This window comes from Plectropomus leopardus, chromosome 2, assembly GCF_026936395.1.
Source record: "Plectropomus leopardus strain MGB_pleo_1.0 chromosome 2, ASM2693639v1, whole genome shotgun sequence".
Lineage (NCBI taxonomy): Eukaryota > Metazoa > Chordata > Actinopteri > Perciformes > Serranidae > Plectropomus > Plectropomus leopardus.
In genome coordinates, this window is record NC_142177.1 from 25,219,392 (window position 1) to 25,235,350 (window position 15,959).

General features: G+C 39.5%; 1 protein-coding gene across 5 annotated transcripts in view; it reads left to right on the plus strand.

Annotated features, from left to right (window-relative positions):
- Positions 1-15,959, plus strand: part of LOC148190220 (uncharacterized) — an 85,575-nt gene that overhangs the window by 52,726 nt on the left and 16,890 nt on the right. For 3 of the 5 annotated variants that reach the window (XM_088089160.1, XM_088089165.1, XM_088089170.1), the window contains exons 3-4: positions 11,798-11,863; positions 12,269-12,334. In XM_088089160.1, coding sequence (XP_087945286.1) covers positions 11,798-11,863; positions 12,269-12,334 — 132 coding nt within the window. The remainder of the gene's footprint in view (positions 1-11,797; positions 11,864-12,268; positions 12,335-15,959) is intronic. The other 2 variants (XM_088089172.1, XM_088089171.1) reach the window with 1 other exon arrangement.

The following is a 15,959-nucleotide window of genomic DNA, read 5'->3' on the forward strand; positions in this document are numbered from 1 at the left end:
GCCAGTGAAATGGGTCAATTCTTGCACCACAAAAAGTTTGCACAGACTTTCCCTTGTTGTTGCCCTAAAAGGATTTGATTATGCCTCTATAAATAAAATTACAAAAGGAGAAGAAATTAATGAAAAAATTCTGCTTTGTGTTGCACATTTAATTGAATTACCAGTGTTGGAGAGTAAGCACATCATTAAGTACATTCACAAAAGTTCTGTACTTAATGCAGGTATAGTCCTCCCAAGGGGGTCCAGGGAGGGCCATAGCCACCTGACTTGGCTGTTCAATATGAATATTCCAAGATTTGTTTTGTTTTCCATGTAAAGTTTGAACAGACTCAGTGGACTGTACAGTACAGTGTGGCAGTGGCATTCACATAATATAATAAATATGCTAATTTTTTCGCAGACAAAAGCCAGACTTCAGCGTATTACCTTGCTGTGAGCTGTAATCCCACCACCTCTAGACAGAAGAGCAGTCTGTCTCTCCCTCCATGCCAAGTATCTCCTCTGTGCCGCAGCTACTTAATGAGATAATATTGTGAAAGTCAAGAGTACTCACTCCACAGCAAAATCTGGAGATCGAAACGTCCCAAGAAGCACACTGCACAGCACACTGACTGGAGGAAACAAAGCAACAACAACAGCAACAAAAAAACTACTGCTCAACTTGATGCAGTCTCAGACAACTGAGGGGTCTCTAACTGATGATTCGAATTGCTACTTTAAAGGGGCAGCCCTATACATTAGAAACCTTGACATGATACATATGAAATGTACAAATACATATTTGTGATATGCAGAAGCATACGATGCCAGCATTTATTTCTGGCAGCTGGGCTGGCTTAAGGAGTTGTTTGCTAACAAGTTCCCTTTATCAATTTTATAGGGACATAATGTGTCAGTGTTGTGTTATAGCTTGTTTTTGCTGCCTCCAAGTGGCCAAAAACGTTCATACAAGAAATGTAACACCAGAAACTCTATATAAAGGAAATTTATGGTAAAGCTACTTTTTACTGACATTTTTGGAGAACAAGCCTGAATTTACCTGGTTGTCTTTAAAAAAAATGACATTTAGAGGCCCACAAATATCTTTCAAAGTCAAAGTAATAAATAAACAAATGACAGTGAAACCTCTCCCGTTTTCACATCAATGCTGAATGCAAAAATTGTTGATTAGCAGCAGGCCAGGACGCTGTGATTCTCTTCAATACAGCCTTTAACTGGAACAGCCTTCTTTACTTGGCTATTTTGGACCCAGTTTGAGTGGCAGGACAGGGTGGAGGTCTTCCCTCTGGCACCTCAGGTATTTTATACAGGAGAACATGGCCCCTCAAAATATACCTCCCCCTCATCCCTCCCTTCCTTCCATCCCTCCTCCTCCTCCTCCTTAAGGTATGCTTGCTCACTGCTTTGAAAGAGTCTCATCAATAGCCTTTTTGAGCAGTGATGTTTGGCTATAAACACTGGTTTTGAAAAAAGGAGGCTGTAGCCTGTTGATGGTGGCTCAGTTCCAAAAGCAGTGGAAGTGTGAGCGGAAGAAAAGTGAACGAATTGTGGAATCGGAGATGGAGGAGAGAGATGGAAATGAGGGAGGAAGTGGAGACAGAAAGAGGCAAGGTGTGTGTGTATGTGTGCGTGTGACTGTATGTGTGTAAAAGCTGTACAGTAGTTTGTGGTCTCCTAAGGTGAGTCCAGCGGCAGCACATGGTGAGAGGTTGGACTGTGCGCTCCCTCCCTAACCCACTGACACAATGGGACTCTGTGTGGCGGACCTGAGGAATGCCGAGAGATGGCAAAGCTTGGGAGACGAGAAGGGCAGAGGGGGCTATGGAGAGAGGGGATGGATGGGTTGGGTACGGGTAATGGATAGGGAATATACTGTGGAGATATGACCGTGAATAAGAACATACACTACATTCACACTGCAAGCCTAAGTGCTCAAGTTTGATTTTTTTCTTGATTTATTTGTTTTTAATGTTGCTGCTCACATTATCATTTAAAATGTGGCCACTGTCAGACTCCAATGTTAACTGGTCATGGCCCTGATGTGGCCCACATGCCCAAAAGAACAACAAGACATCACAAAAGAGGCACAGGCGGTGGGTAAATGAGGCAAAGGACTTTGTTAGTCTCTGCCCATGGCAATTCTCAATGACCATGTGCAATTTCTGATTGTTTTCAACAGCTGTGAAAGAATCGAAAAAAATAGCACTTTATTTTGGTTACTTATGACACCTTCGACCACAAATTGGGTTGCAATGGCAGAGTGGCACTGTCTGTGTTTTTACACACTGACTCCAGGAGCGACAGAATGAGCAAGTTAACCTTATTCGGAAGTATTTTAAGTATTTTTATACACAGTTAGCACGGCCAGTGGGTGAATGAGACAAAGAGCTTTGTCAGTCTCTCTCTCTACCAATGGCAATTCTCAATTGCCATGTTTTCTTCATTTTATAGAAGGATGTCGTTCTAGATAGATGTAAAAGATGCATTGAACTGAGATACAGGTCTTATGGCTGTTCAGACTGAGGTCACATCTCAAAAAGTCAGATAATTGCCGCAGTTTTTCTAGGGAACCAACTGTCATGGCCATGATGGCTGATAGCTGTTCATACTCTTCACTAGTACGAATATGCAAACCTGTCCCCTTCTGTTATGTAATGTATTATTTGCCTTACTTTTTAGAGATTATTTGCACCATGTCTTATCTTTTTTGAACAGCTTGAAAATAGAGTCTTGTCATGACATAATTAAAATAAATAAATATGAGGGATTGAGGTTTGCTTACGTTTAGGCAGGAAACCCATTAAGGCAGACATGAACCCTGAGCTCTAAAGTAAAGAGAAAAAGTATAGAGAGAGAGAGTGGTGTAGAGTGTGGTATGAGATCTTGGTAGGATAAGAAGAAGAGGAGGGGGTTGAGGCGAGAAGTGAAGAAAGGGCAAAGTAGGGATGGAGTCATTAAGTAGGAGGCGGTCAGTAAAAGACTTAGAAATGGTAGGTATAACAAGGAGCAGGAAATTACTGTACTGAAGTAACATTTTTAGATACTTGCACAGCATTACACTATTTCCATCCTTCACTTTATTCTTATACTCACAGAATTTTAGTGGGATTTTTGTGCTTTTCACTCCAATGCATTTATTTTAGAACTATGTTTAATACATAGACACAAAATTATAAAATATATACAAACACACAAAATCATACAATAAATCACCACAGACATTAAGAAAAGTGGATGCAGTGCAAAATATTACTCAATACCTATTACATTCAGCGTTTGACTCAGAGACACTGAGGCTGCCTAAAATGAGTACTAATAGAATAAACGACCCAACTGTATATAAAAGGTTTTCATATAAACATCTACAATAGCTCAATAAAAAGCTGCTTATTCAGTAATAATGATACAAGAACAAAAAAATAACATAATTTAACACTGGATCATTCTTATAGCCCTTTTCTTTTTGATACTTAAAAGTACATTTTGCTGGTAAAACTAATATATTTACACAAGTAACATTTTTAGTACAGAGCTTTGACTTATAATGGAGTATTTTTACATTGATGTGCTTTTGCTTAAAGGACAGGATGGCTCCAACTGCAGGACATGTAAGAAGAAGCTTGTACAGGGAGACAAATGGATAAGAGCTGGACACAGAGAGCTAAGAGGTGAGAGACAGGATACGATGAAAAAGAGGGCTGAGGGTAGAGATCACAGTGAGGATTGGAGGTGGATTTGGGACAGCAAGATGAACAAGATGTAGGAGGTAGCTGTAGCATGTGATATGTGGGGTGATATTAAGGAAGGTGAGTAAGGTTAAGGAAAAATGAGTAAAAAGGAAGAGTAAGAGAGTCAAGTAAGTGATGGTGGAGAGAGAGAGATAGAGATAGAGAGAGAGAGAGAGAGAGAGAGAGAGAGAGAGAGAGAGAAAGAGAGAGGTGATGGCAGATGTGTTTACAGACTCCCCCACACTGAGCAGGCTCCAGGGGTCTAAAAGGAGACTGGGACTGTGCAGTTGGCTGACCTGCCGAGGGCCGTTTAAAGGTGTTTTTTGATGGCTCAGATAGAGGAGGGTTTGGATTGAGCTCTGATTGTGGGGTAAGTTTAGAAAAACAACCGCTAGCCAAAAATGTGACCTGAACTGTATCTCATAACAGGGGGAGGTCAGAAAAAAATGTTATCCAGTTTACACAAGGAACTATTGGGCACAGTGTCACGAAATAAGATGTTTAAAAGCACCTGGTAGGGAAAAATAACTACAAGACAGTAAAATGTTCAGCCTATTTGCCAGAAGAAAATGTGGCATTGTACATTTCTGCAAATCACGAACATGTTACCTTTGCGCTGTCATACATTTAACACCTCTAATGTGACGTAATATAAGGTTACATTACCGATGGGAGATGAAAGCGGATGGTGGAAGATGTGCCACCAAAATGAGATCCTGCCAAGCTGCAGGCCACTGTTCTAGACTAAAAAATAACAAATCTTGTTGTGTTTTGGTGACCAGTAACAATATATTCAGCGGGGATAGTGTAACGAAAAACAGTTGTTTTTACTGAGCCAGTGCTGCATTTGTCTATGCCCCCCAAAGCTGAGTATTTTAAAGGTCCCTTGTGTAGGATTTAGTGGGATCTCCTAGTGAGTTTACTAAATATTATTTTTTTCCCATGTGCCCAGTGTGTAGCGGTATGATGTCCGACGTGAAACACTAAAATGTTAATGGCCCCATCGTGTTTGGTTTGTCTGTTCTGTGCTACTGTAGAAACAACATGTCGGACTCTGTGAAGGTGATTACACACTAATGAAAACATAGTACTAAAGATTATACTCCATTTCTGCCTATATACACCCCGATAGACTGGACCTGTAAAGTCCGTTATCTGTTATTCATTTTAACAAGATCACTGCCTTATCTTTGCTTTGTGATGGGATTTATAGTCCAGCAGACATTTGACAACAGTGCAGATTAGAGACTTTAGTTTCACCACATGTTCACCAGACTGCACTGCCGCACACTCCTTCATTTTGCACGACATGTGTAAGTGGGCTGAAGGTTTCATTCACTGTTCAAATGTGAAGTCACTGGGGAAGAGCAAACTCAACACTGAAACCAAAGTGTGAGTGGATTTGATTTCAGCCTGTGTTGTTTATTACATGTGGATTTTGTCATGTACATTTTCTTCATTGCACATTTCAGACAAAAACAAGACAGATGAATAGGAACAGACGACACAATATGTTTTCAATCATGTATGAAAGTGTCTTGCTTTCATTAAATAGATCCACCAAGCTTAATATGACGTGGTAGAGTTGTAGAGGCTGGCTGCATAACTCTGGCACCCAATTTTTTGTTTCTTCGCAGAAAAGCTCTTAATAAACTAACTCAAGCCAGTTATTCTCATGGCATTATGCATACATTTTTATTTATAGATTTATGTATTAATTAACAGTAACTGTCTGTTAAATCTGACTTTATTCAACATGTGCTGCAAAGGATATAAAGATGCTACATGGGAGAAAAGGATAGAAAACATGGGGATGCATGTGCACTAACATGAAATGTTACTTAAAGCTCTATTAAACAATAACTTTGTTATTAACTTCAAATAAATTATAAAAAGTTTGCTTGCTGCATTGAACTCACTGAGAACTGACAGCCGGCTCTGTGGCTCTATGCAACTATTAGTATTTTTTACCTCACTGATTTGGTTTGTTGTGTGGTTAAGTCTTACAGCTTTCACCATCTGCTGCAGACTTTTTTTTTTTTGTAGCAGTTTCAGAAAAAACACCTTAGACTTAAACCATTCTTAAGAGTAAGTGGATCAAACCAGAGCAATAAGATGATTTGGGGGATTTTATCAGATAGAAATAAAAACACCACTGTTGCTGCTGCATTGTGTGAAGTATCCAATTTGGTAACACATAAGTCATTTTAGAGTTTTACTGTGTCTTCATTTTGAAGTTTTTTTGCCCCCAAGTGGTCCATCAATCAGAATAATTTTATGCAGATTTAAGAATTTAGGAAGTACGGTACCACTGCCACTTATATCTCTTGTCTGTCAGTGGACAGATTTTGTTTTTCAACCATATCCTTGCATCTGTGCGAGGTACAGTCACAAAACTTTACAGGTCAGTAGTTGAGATCAAAACAAAGGTTGAGGTCCAACATGGGTGTGGTCCAAGTGATGGGGCCAGAAGTAGGGGAGTAGGAAGAAAGTGAAAGGCCATTGGCGCCCCACTCAACATTCGTTTTAAGCCATGGATCATTGAATCATGGAGTGATCCCATCGCAATACAGACTCTAGTTCCTTAGTGCTACTGGTGGTAAAAAACTCCAGAGGTACCACATGAAATCTATCTGTTTCTCCTTTATTTCCTCCCATCTTATGGTAATGTGAGTTTCTCTGTATCTCTCTTCATACTGGTTTGGATCATCTTGCTATCAAGGCCTGTGCACTCCTCCTGCCACCAGAAAGGGTTGAAAGCCACCTTAATACAGCTCTGCAGTCATCTGTAATCCACTCCACCTCCAGCTGAGAGGAGAAGCACTTAAGGCCATGATCAGGGCTGCTTGGGAAGGCAGGAAGCAGGTCACTGGGCCAGCAGAGAGGGCTACTTGCATGGCTGGACAAAAGGGCAGTGTTCAGTTTATAAGCTGTACATATGGTGGTGATAACTCTTAAATAGATAAAAAGAAAACCAAGTACACATTGGCATATTTGTCCTGTGGTTTCAGTTATTCATAACATGTGTCTGTGAATATGAATCTCTTACACAGAGAGGTGTGTGTGTGTGAGCTGGAAATAGTGAAGCAGCGTTATATTTTGGTATCCTGTAGGGAATGAGTGTGCTGTGTGTGTGAGAGTGCAATTCATAGGCACCTAAAGAGAGACTGTGTATTGTGGTGAACGATGTGTGTGTGTGTGTGTGTGTGTGTGTGTGTGTGTGTGTGTGTGTGTGTGTGTGTGTGTGTGTGTGTGTGTGTGTGTGTGTGTGTGTGTGTTTAACCAGGCAACAAGCATTCCTAAGGACCAATATTCAGTGTACTGTATAACAGTGTAACACTGCAAAGCCTCAGATTAAAAGGCCCCCTTGTGGAAGAAATGCATGTCGACCTTTCCAGCAAAAGAGCAACAATCCTCTAAGCTGATTATAGTGCACCATTAAACAAAATGAATCAGGAATTTCTTGCCAAACAAGTCGGAGGTATCCAGCATGGCAGCGCTGGCATTATCATCTGTTTTTAATGGGCTTATTCCAGCATAATGGACTTAGTCACACAAAGTGGGGGTTTAATTTTTAAAAGAGAAATCTGCTGTTTTTGGTTCCGTGTTTTTCTTTTTTAAACGAGCGTAATGTTTCTGATGGACAGTACTGTTGTGTGAAAGTACAGTTGTGGAAAAAATATACCACAAGAAGTGTCAAGAAAGGGGTGGATTTTCACGTCATATTACTGTACCACTATACCACCACACTTGTTCACTTATTTCAAATTTTGACTCTTTTACGTGTCAAAAACTTAATTTAACTCTCTACCTTAAAATATAGCATTTCAGCCTCATCTGTTTAGCACCTGACTGTGCGGGTACAGAGTGTTTCAAAGCTCCAGCATGGACCCCCCTCAGTGGATTAGTTTGTTAGACCAGTGAGCTCTAATCGGCCGGTGGCAGAGCTCCAGTAAATAACTTGAGAAATTAGTTGAATGGCTGCTCTGTTCACCTGTGGTGAGTCAGATGAGGCATTTTCCAGTAACTCACATGAAAACAGGTCAAAGAGATCAGAGAGAAGATGTCTGGTGATTTGAGGAAAGGGAGTTGAGTTTTGATACTGGAGTTAAAGAAGTATTTCACTGCTGGATAGGAAGTCTTTTAAAAAAAACTGGGCTGTCTATGCAGTAGGAAGATGCAAATATTTAATAATAATTGGTGTTACATGACTAGAGAAAAAAAGAAAATGACAAAAACAAAATGAGGTTATTTCGATGGCCAGGAGTGGTTTTTTCACCAGCATTGGGGAATAGGATTTGCAGCACATTTAATACAACTAAAATAAGACACAAAAATGACCAATAATGTGGTGTTAGCTGACTGTTGGCAAAACTACACATTTACCTTTTGCATGATTATTTATTTATTTGTTTATTTATGCAGCTGTTTTCTCATTATGTTGGTGATGTCTTTTAAGATCTAACATAAGAATTTGATAAATTATTCAGTACAGATCGTGTAGATTTCTTCCCTCAGTATCTCAAGCATGCGCAGTTGTCTCCCCCAGAGGTCTTTTATTTTGACAAGATAAAAGATATTTCCAGCATAAATTCTAGAAAAGGCACAAACTGATACATAAACACTCACCAGAATAAAGGAAAATTAAGTGTTTGACAATCAAAATTTCCTGGGGGAGGACCTCAAACTCCCTATTTAATGTGTGTGTGTGTGTGTGCGGGCACATGCCTGTGTGTGTGTCCATGCTCTTGTTAAAGACCTTGATGGGGAAAATGCCAAAATGGGCACTGTTTCCTGAACGTGTTGGTGTCTATGCTCGCTTCATTGACTGTAGTTGACTTAACGGTCAGTGAAGCCTGTGTGTGGAACAAATAACTGATTTACTTCTTCCAGTAGATGCCTAATTGATGCACTGGGTGGCCATTTGACTGGCTGAGTAGCAAGTTAATTGGAATTTTTTTCTTAGTGATTAATCGTTATATCTGGTGTTGAGGGAAAATTATGGTTATTTGAGCTTCTCCAGACATTTTGCAGGTGCTTTTCTAATCGATAGGTACAATAGTCGTCTCATAAGAAGGCATTTCAGTGCTGATGAGCCCATATTCGGTTTCATCTGGGTCATTTTCATGTGTCTTAAGATGAAGGAGGAGGAGGAGGTGGGAGTGGGAATGTTTGAGCGGAGGGATGACAAACATATCCTCCCTGTGTTTTGGTTCCAAACAGTGCAGAAAAGAAAAAGAGCCGTTGACGTTTGCAAGGGTGCCAGTTGTGATGATTCTACCCCCCACTCTGGAAACTTAATCCAACTGCAGGTTTATTGTGGGAGTAGAAAGTGAAATTCCCTCTCTGGCAGCTCTATTTTCTTTGAGTGGGCCAGGATCTGGGGATTTAAAAAGTCCCCCTGTTTATGATGTTTCCACAGGTAAACTCAGCTCTGGTGCTGAGGTATTTTCTGACGCTGCACAAACTCTGACGGCTGGGATGAAATGTGGCTAGCCCTAGATGCTCTGTTTGCTCCTCCAAACACACAAGTTCAGTACAGCAAATGTTTGATGAGAGCCTCAGTTCCAGCTAGGGAAATAAACCATCCTTGGCTGCAGTCATAATACTGCATTCTCCTGCATAAATGTACATTTTTATTAGATCCGCTCCATTAGCAAGACCATTATACCCTGTTTATTTTACTGGACTTTTGAATTAACAGTGCAGTGAAGGTAATTCTGTGAAAGCAAACGCTCACAGACACAGATGAACTGCTTTTGCTGAGTAGCAATATGTACAGATGCTAAAATAATCCTGAGTTATGTCTAGTAATTACTCAACTGACTTTGCTGATTGCCCAGCCCCACCTCTCTTAGTTAATGCTGTTGAGCTGTCCATTCATCACACAGTTTTCAACGATGAACGTGGCAGATTTACAACTCAAAATTCATGAAACACGTCCCTGATTTCAAACACGAGAAGATAAGTCAGTTTCTCAACTCTAGTCTACAACTGTCAATTTTGTCAGTAAAAATGACATTTGTCACTAGCATATTTAATCATCTTAAACGTTAGATAAACTAGCACGCTCATTAAGATGACATTAGCATTAGCTCTATGAGTTGTTTACGTGTCTTCAGCTGCATTTAAATAAACAATGTGTTCTCTTGTTGCAGTGTAGTGCCAGGTAGCCCTAGTATCATAAGGATGAAAAGGAAAAATATGAGATTGTACTGTTAAGCCCATTTTATTCAAACACAACCCTGTTTAGATGCTTTACTTATACATGGACAAGAAAGACAAGGGTTAGATGCATAGGCTTACAACAATGTAGCTAACTAATGACTTGCTATCTGTTGGACTAGAAAGTAACACTGGGTTAGGTTATGAAACTAGAAAGGTAGTTAGACATATCCAATAGATATAGCTGTGACTGATTTCGTGACCTCCCCACCAGCTACTACCTGGCTGCACTATCAGCCTCTTTGGTCTGAAACAGGCCCCCAGGAAAGCAGCTCAGCTTTGCTTTCAATTTTTCCCCAGTCCATTGGGAATAAATCCACTGCGGCCCAAAAAGCATTTTCCCCACAGGCCACCAAGTATAAAACTGTTGTCAGGAAAACTTGAACTGCAAACAAGGTCAATTATTACTTTTTTGTTTTTGGTTAATTAATGTTTTATATTTAAGAAAGCCAAGAAAAGGCTTTAAAAATCTGTTACACCATCACAATATAAAGTCCATTAGCTGAGTGGAAACTTGGGGTTAGGGCCAGCAGGAGAAACACTTCTGCCCATATTCAGTGGACCACATACCACAAAATAAAATCCGGAAGCTAAAAAACTTTTTTGGCGTACGCGCCAGCGAGCAATTCCATTGGAATGATAAATGCCATCTTGTCATCTACTATGTAGATATTTTAAAAATCTATGACATAAACACACCTCCTTTTTTATTCCTTTCAATTTTGCTAGTGAGTTGTTTGTTTTTGGAAAGGCTCTTACTACAGCCCATGGATGTATGAAGAGAACTGGACACAGCGTTGGAGGCTGGGCCCTGTTCGTTCCTATTAAAACTGCTCAGTGGCGCATGAGGCCAAAAAAAGTTCGACTTCTGGGTATAAAACTAACTGGATCTTCTACGTTGTGGGCCTGGGGGCAACCACACAAGTGTTGTCTTTAGTTAAACCCACTGCCTAACTGCTTGGTCTCCTTCACAGTAATGACAATAGGAAAATTACTGTAAATTTACCTTTTTAGTGAATTTCACAACTTTGAAGACACAGTGACTCAAATGGGGGCAATTATTTGAGTCATTGGACAATCACTGTTTGGGGCAGTTTAATCAGATCAAAATTTCTCTTTACCCACCTTCTCTTTGTTTGATTCTCTCTCATTCTCTTGTTTTGTCGCAGATTCTGCTTTAGCATTATCTGCTGAAGTGTTATGTTTATGTTAGTTTATGCATCTAAATATTTATTTGACTACTTAACTTATTTGAGGTGTGGCTGAATGGTCTGCACAGGAATGTTACACAGATTATAGGTGCAGTTGTGCCTGAGCACAGTACAGTATTTAAACACTTATTGCATATGTATACAGCTCTTACCTGTAATGTGCCAGGCAATCACAAAAATGCTTCAATTAGTTTTGTGGCTCGCTCAGAATGAAGCAGCATTGTTTCTGTGATTAAGTCTCAGACTGGCAGAAGGTTGTTAAACCAATTAGACTTTGGCTCTGTGTCCCACTGAAGTCTCCATGTCTGCACAATTACTGCCCAGATTGTTGGGTTTCATAATGACACATTGAAATGGCCTCAAAAGTCTGAGAATAGAAGCACTGATTGAGAAATTCTGGTTGTGTGTGATTGTTGTTGCAAGGTCAGGGAAGCAGTGTTACATCTGAGCTTTTATTTTTTAGATTTAGAAGTACACGTAATGAACAGCTTAAATTCACAGTGAAATTCTCACTTGTGTTTCTGAAAGTTCAATCTTCCCACTCCTTTTATAGACTTTTCTATGTCCAATAATTTGTATAAACCTTCATTATGAAAACAGCTTTCCAACCCTGTGCACATTTTTTCTTTACAGAGAGCCCTCTATACGTCCTGCTTGTTGGATCCTTTGGTCGTCGAGGTGGAACTCCGCAGTGCTCAGGTGAGTAAAAGTCTGGATTGTGAAGTGTTCACCGTGCACAGACAGTGACAGCTTTTCAAGCAACAGAGAACAGGCCTGTGTCAATACTGGGCAAGACAAGGTCCTGATTTATCCAAGCCTCTGACGCAGTAGAATTAGCTGAATTACCAGTTTCCAGGCCTATCTGAAATGCCTCCTTTTCCAAGAATTACTTAGTGAAATGAAAGAGAAGCCAGTTGCTGCACAAAATTTCCTTATGGTGTTATAAGCATACAGGAATGACAGAGTAGGAAGGGTTACAGCTCAGCGCTCAGGTGTAATAAATAGTAAGAGTCTATGTTTCTCACGGGGCTCCCTTTATAATAACTGCAACATCAATCAGCCCAAAGTATGTGAAGCAAGGACTCTCTGTTTTTTATTTTCCAGCTCTGAGGAGAGTGACTTTGAAATGCTCCCAAAGGAAACTGAGAAGCAGAGATTCTTGCTCGTGCAGTGAGTGACTCTTTGTGTATAACAATACAACATTCATCCTCGAATATCTCCACTATTGCTGAAGTGATTGAATGAATTTGCTTGCTTGCCTAATCCCAAAACATATTTTAAGTTTTTTTTTTTTATATATCGCTCAGTTCTTAGCTCGACTGTTTATGTATCAGCCTGCCAGAAAAATTAACAGATTGGCTGTACTTTGAAGAACAGAAAGATTTAGGAGAAATTCAATCATAAGGAAGTGCCAGGGATCATTCAGTTTACCCGTCAATGTTTCCCTCCAATCTATTGTCTGATTGGAGGCCAATACTTTATGGCCCATCTGTAGATTGTTTGAGTGCAATGGATAAGATCAACTTTCCTGGCAGTAAGCAATTATTCATCTATGTGCAAACCTTCACTGTTCACATCCAGCACTGTAACAACTGGCTCTAGGACGATGAGTTTAGTTATAAAAACTTGTGGAGGTCTGGCTTTTCATTGCAAGCATCACTGCAACAGAATAGCATCAGATGTTATTAAAGTAAAGACCTTAGGTAACCCTTTTTAAAATGTCAGATGAGAGTTAATTTGCAGATTAAGAGCCAAGATCACATCCTCTCCTCCTTGCCTCTCAATTATCTGAACACTTTAATCTGAACACTATTTTAACAATCTATAGTGCATGGTCTAAAGTAGATGGTACATGTGCATTTAAGGGTGTCCCACTCCACTTTGGCTAGCCAATTAGAGTGTCATCTCCCATTCCCTTTTACAGTTACAGTTACAGATTCAGCAAATTGGACAAGCAACGGTTTTCTGTTGAGAGTAATGCAGTAAGAGAAGTAATGTCACTGCAGAAAATCTCATGGGACATTTAAGCAGCAAAACTAAAAACTGCAGTTATTAACTTGACAGGGGAAACAGAACTAAACGTACGACTTCTGAAATAATAAAGTTATGCTGCTCCTCATGTGTAAATGACCAGGTTTTTTTTTTTTTTTGGTCAATGGTGGTATCACTGTCTACTGTTTCAAAACGGCACCAATGCGCCTAGTCAAACCTCATTTAAAGCAGGACCTACACTCCCAGGGGCACACAGTTGGGCGCAAGTACATTTTCTACATACATTAAGTGGGCACAGGTTGTTGAAATGACAACTGTGTTGGTCTGAAACTAATAGCAATGACCGTTGCAATGTGCTGTGCACCACTTTGCACCAGCTGGGTTTAAGAAAGGGCCCTCGCACACATTTTACACCTGTCCTCCTCTGAGCAACCTCTTTTATCTTCTTTGTTTGCTGTCCCTCTCATGCTGTCATTTTGCCCATTAGACTTGATCGAATTTCACCCATCTAAGGCCCATTTTCACTGATTTCCTCTCCTTCTGTTCCAATACGCATTACTTATAAACATTTTGTTTGCTAATTTAGTCTTTAATAGTAAATGACTAACTTTGTTTTTGGGAATAAATGGGAAAGTGCAGACAACACATTGCAGGTACTATATGGTATAGAAATAAAATGATAGTATTGATATCATATGAGAGAAGTAGGGCCGTATGCACATACACTCATCCAGAGCACCTTTTAAGGTTAATCACATTTTTTCTAGATATATAGATGGCAAACTCACAGGTTATACAGAATATTCTCACTTGCCCTGATGTTGAATTCAAACAGGATATTGCTGAATTCTGTGTTTTTCATACAGTGTACCACAGAAAAAGATCAAATCATGTGACGTCTATCCTTGATTAGAAAGGCCCTCTGAAAGAGCTTGTTGTATTAAGACATTTCTTTTGGGCGTTGAAGTAATTAAACCCCCTGAATTACTGACTGTAGTAATTATTAGACGGATATAGTAGGCACACATTTGAGTGTGGAGGAAAAAACAGCTCCTTTTTTCACGTGCAAGAAATCTCTGAACAGCATTGACCTTTGTCTCATTGTTGGTGTTCAGTGATCTTGAAATCTTTTATTTGTAGATCATGAAACACGCATGTTGAGACTTATTTCTGTGTCTATTTGTGTTGGTGTGATGCAGTCTGGGCTGTGATTAAAAGCCTAAGTGTTACACATGGTATGTTTTATTTAGAGAAAACTTTCACCCATTCCAGTTCAACACCTACATTTTTGGATCGTTTCCAAAAATTAATCAAGCGTCTTCTGAAAGAAATACCGACCCGCTCTACAGCACAGTAGAAGCTCAGACAAAACAAAACACTCTTTCTCTCTCACTTTGAAGCACAAAAAAGACATGGAGCTTGAGAGAGGAAACAAATTCTCCTTTTATCTGTTGCCTCTCTGCATAAACTGAGCACAATCTCTGTGTTGATTTTGGATCAGCAGCAGAAAAGTTCTAACTCAGGAAACCAGAAGTATCTCATAATTCAGAGAGCGGGACACAGCATACAGAGAGCAAATGTACCCATATTCTCTCACCCAAATATAGGTCAGTCCACAAATCCTCAGTTCATATTTCTTGTGATGCAAACAGCAGAATTTAGGACTACTGTAAGTACTTTCACAGCATGTATTTTTATTAACCATGATAGCACCATGTATCTATGGAAGGCAATATAGGTTGGTCATATCATATCATCTTTTTACATGTATTAACAGTGCTAATGGCCATCTAGTGCATTATATTTTTGTATAATGCCATTTTTGATCTTGATTGACTGACGCAGATCTTACTCAAGACGTGAACATAGGATACACTGTTCGAGACCAACAAAAGTTGATGTTTTTTTAATAATAGTTTAGGCCTTGCCCAGCCATTTTTGTAGCAACAAAAGCAGGTGTTTTTTAGTGGAAGTTCAGAACATGCCCAGCCATTTTTGTAGGAACAAAAGCCAGTGTTTATTAAATAGTTTGGGACATGTACAGCTGTTTTTATAGTGACAAAAGCAAGTGTTTTTAACAAAGAGTTTGAGACATATTCAGCTGTTTTTGTAGCAACTGTTAAAATATATGTCAAGCTGTTTTTGGATGAAAAAAGTTCAGTTCAGGAAATATTCAGTTATTTTATAGCAACAAAAGCAGGTGTTTTTAACAAGAGTTCAAGATATATCCAGCTGTATTTGTCATGACAAAGGCAACTTTTTTACTGATAGATCTGTACATATACAGCTGGTTTTGTAGTGAGAAAAGGGGTGTCTTAACAATAGTTCGGAGCATGTCCTATTTCTGTTGTGAGAAAATCATGTATTTTTAATGATAGTACCTGACATGTCCTGCCAACACAAAAGTGGGTGTATCTAAGAGAGACTTTGGAACATGTCCCACTGTTTTTGTAGCTAAAAACAGGTTTTTTCAAGAGAGTTCGGGAAATGTCCAGCCATTTTGTAGCAACAAAAGCAGGTGTGTATGAGAATTCAGGATATGTCTAGCTGTTTTTGTTGCAACAAAAGTGTGTAAGGATAGTTTGGGACATGTCTAGCCTATTTTGTGAGTATTTTAAGCCCAACTATATTGCTTTTATGCCTAAACCAAACCACACATTAACCACAGAACTGTCACAACATCAAATTAAGAGTTTAAATGTAAAGAAATGTAAAAATTTCAACATATCTGCTTATCCAAAATGTACAAATTTAATATGTGAATTTCAGAAACGTGCAACGAACATTGAAGATTCATTCTGGC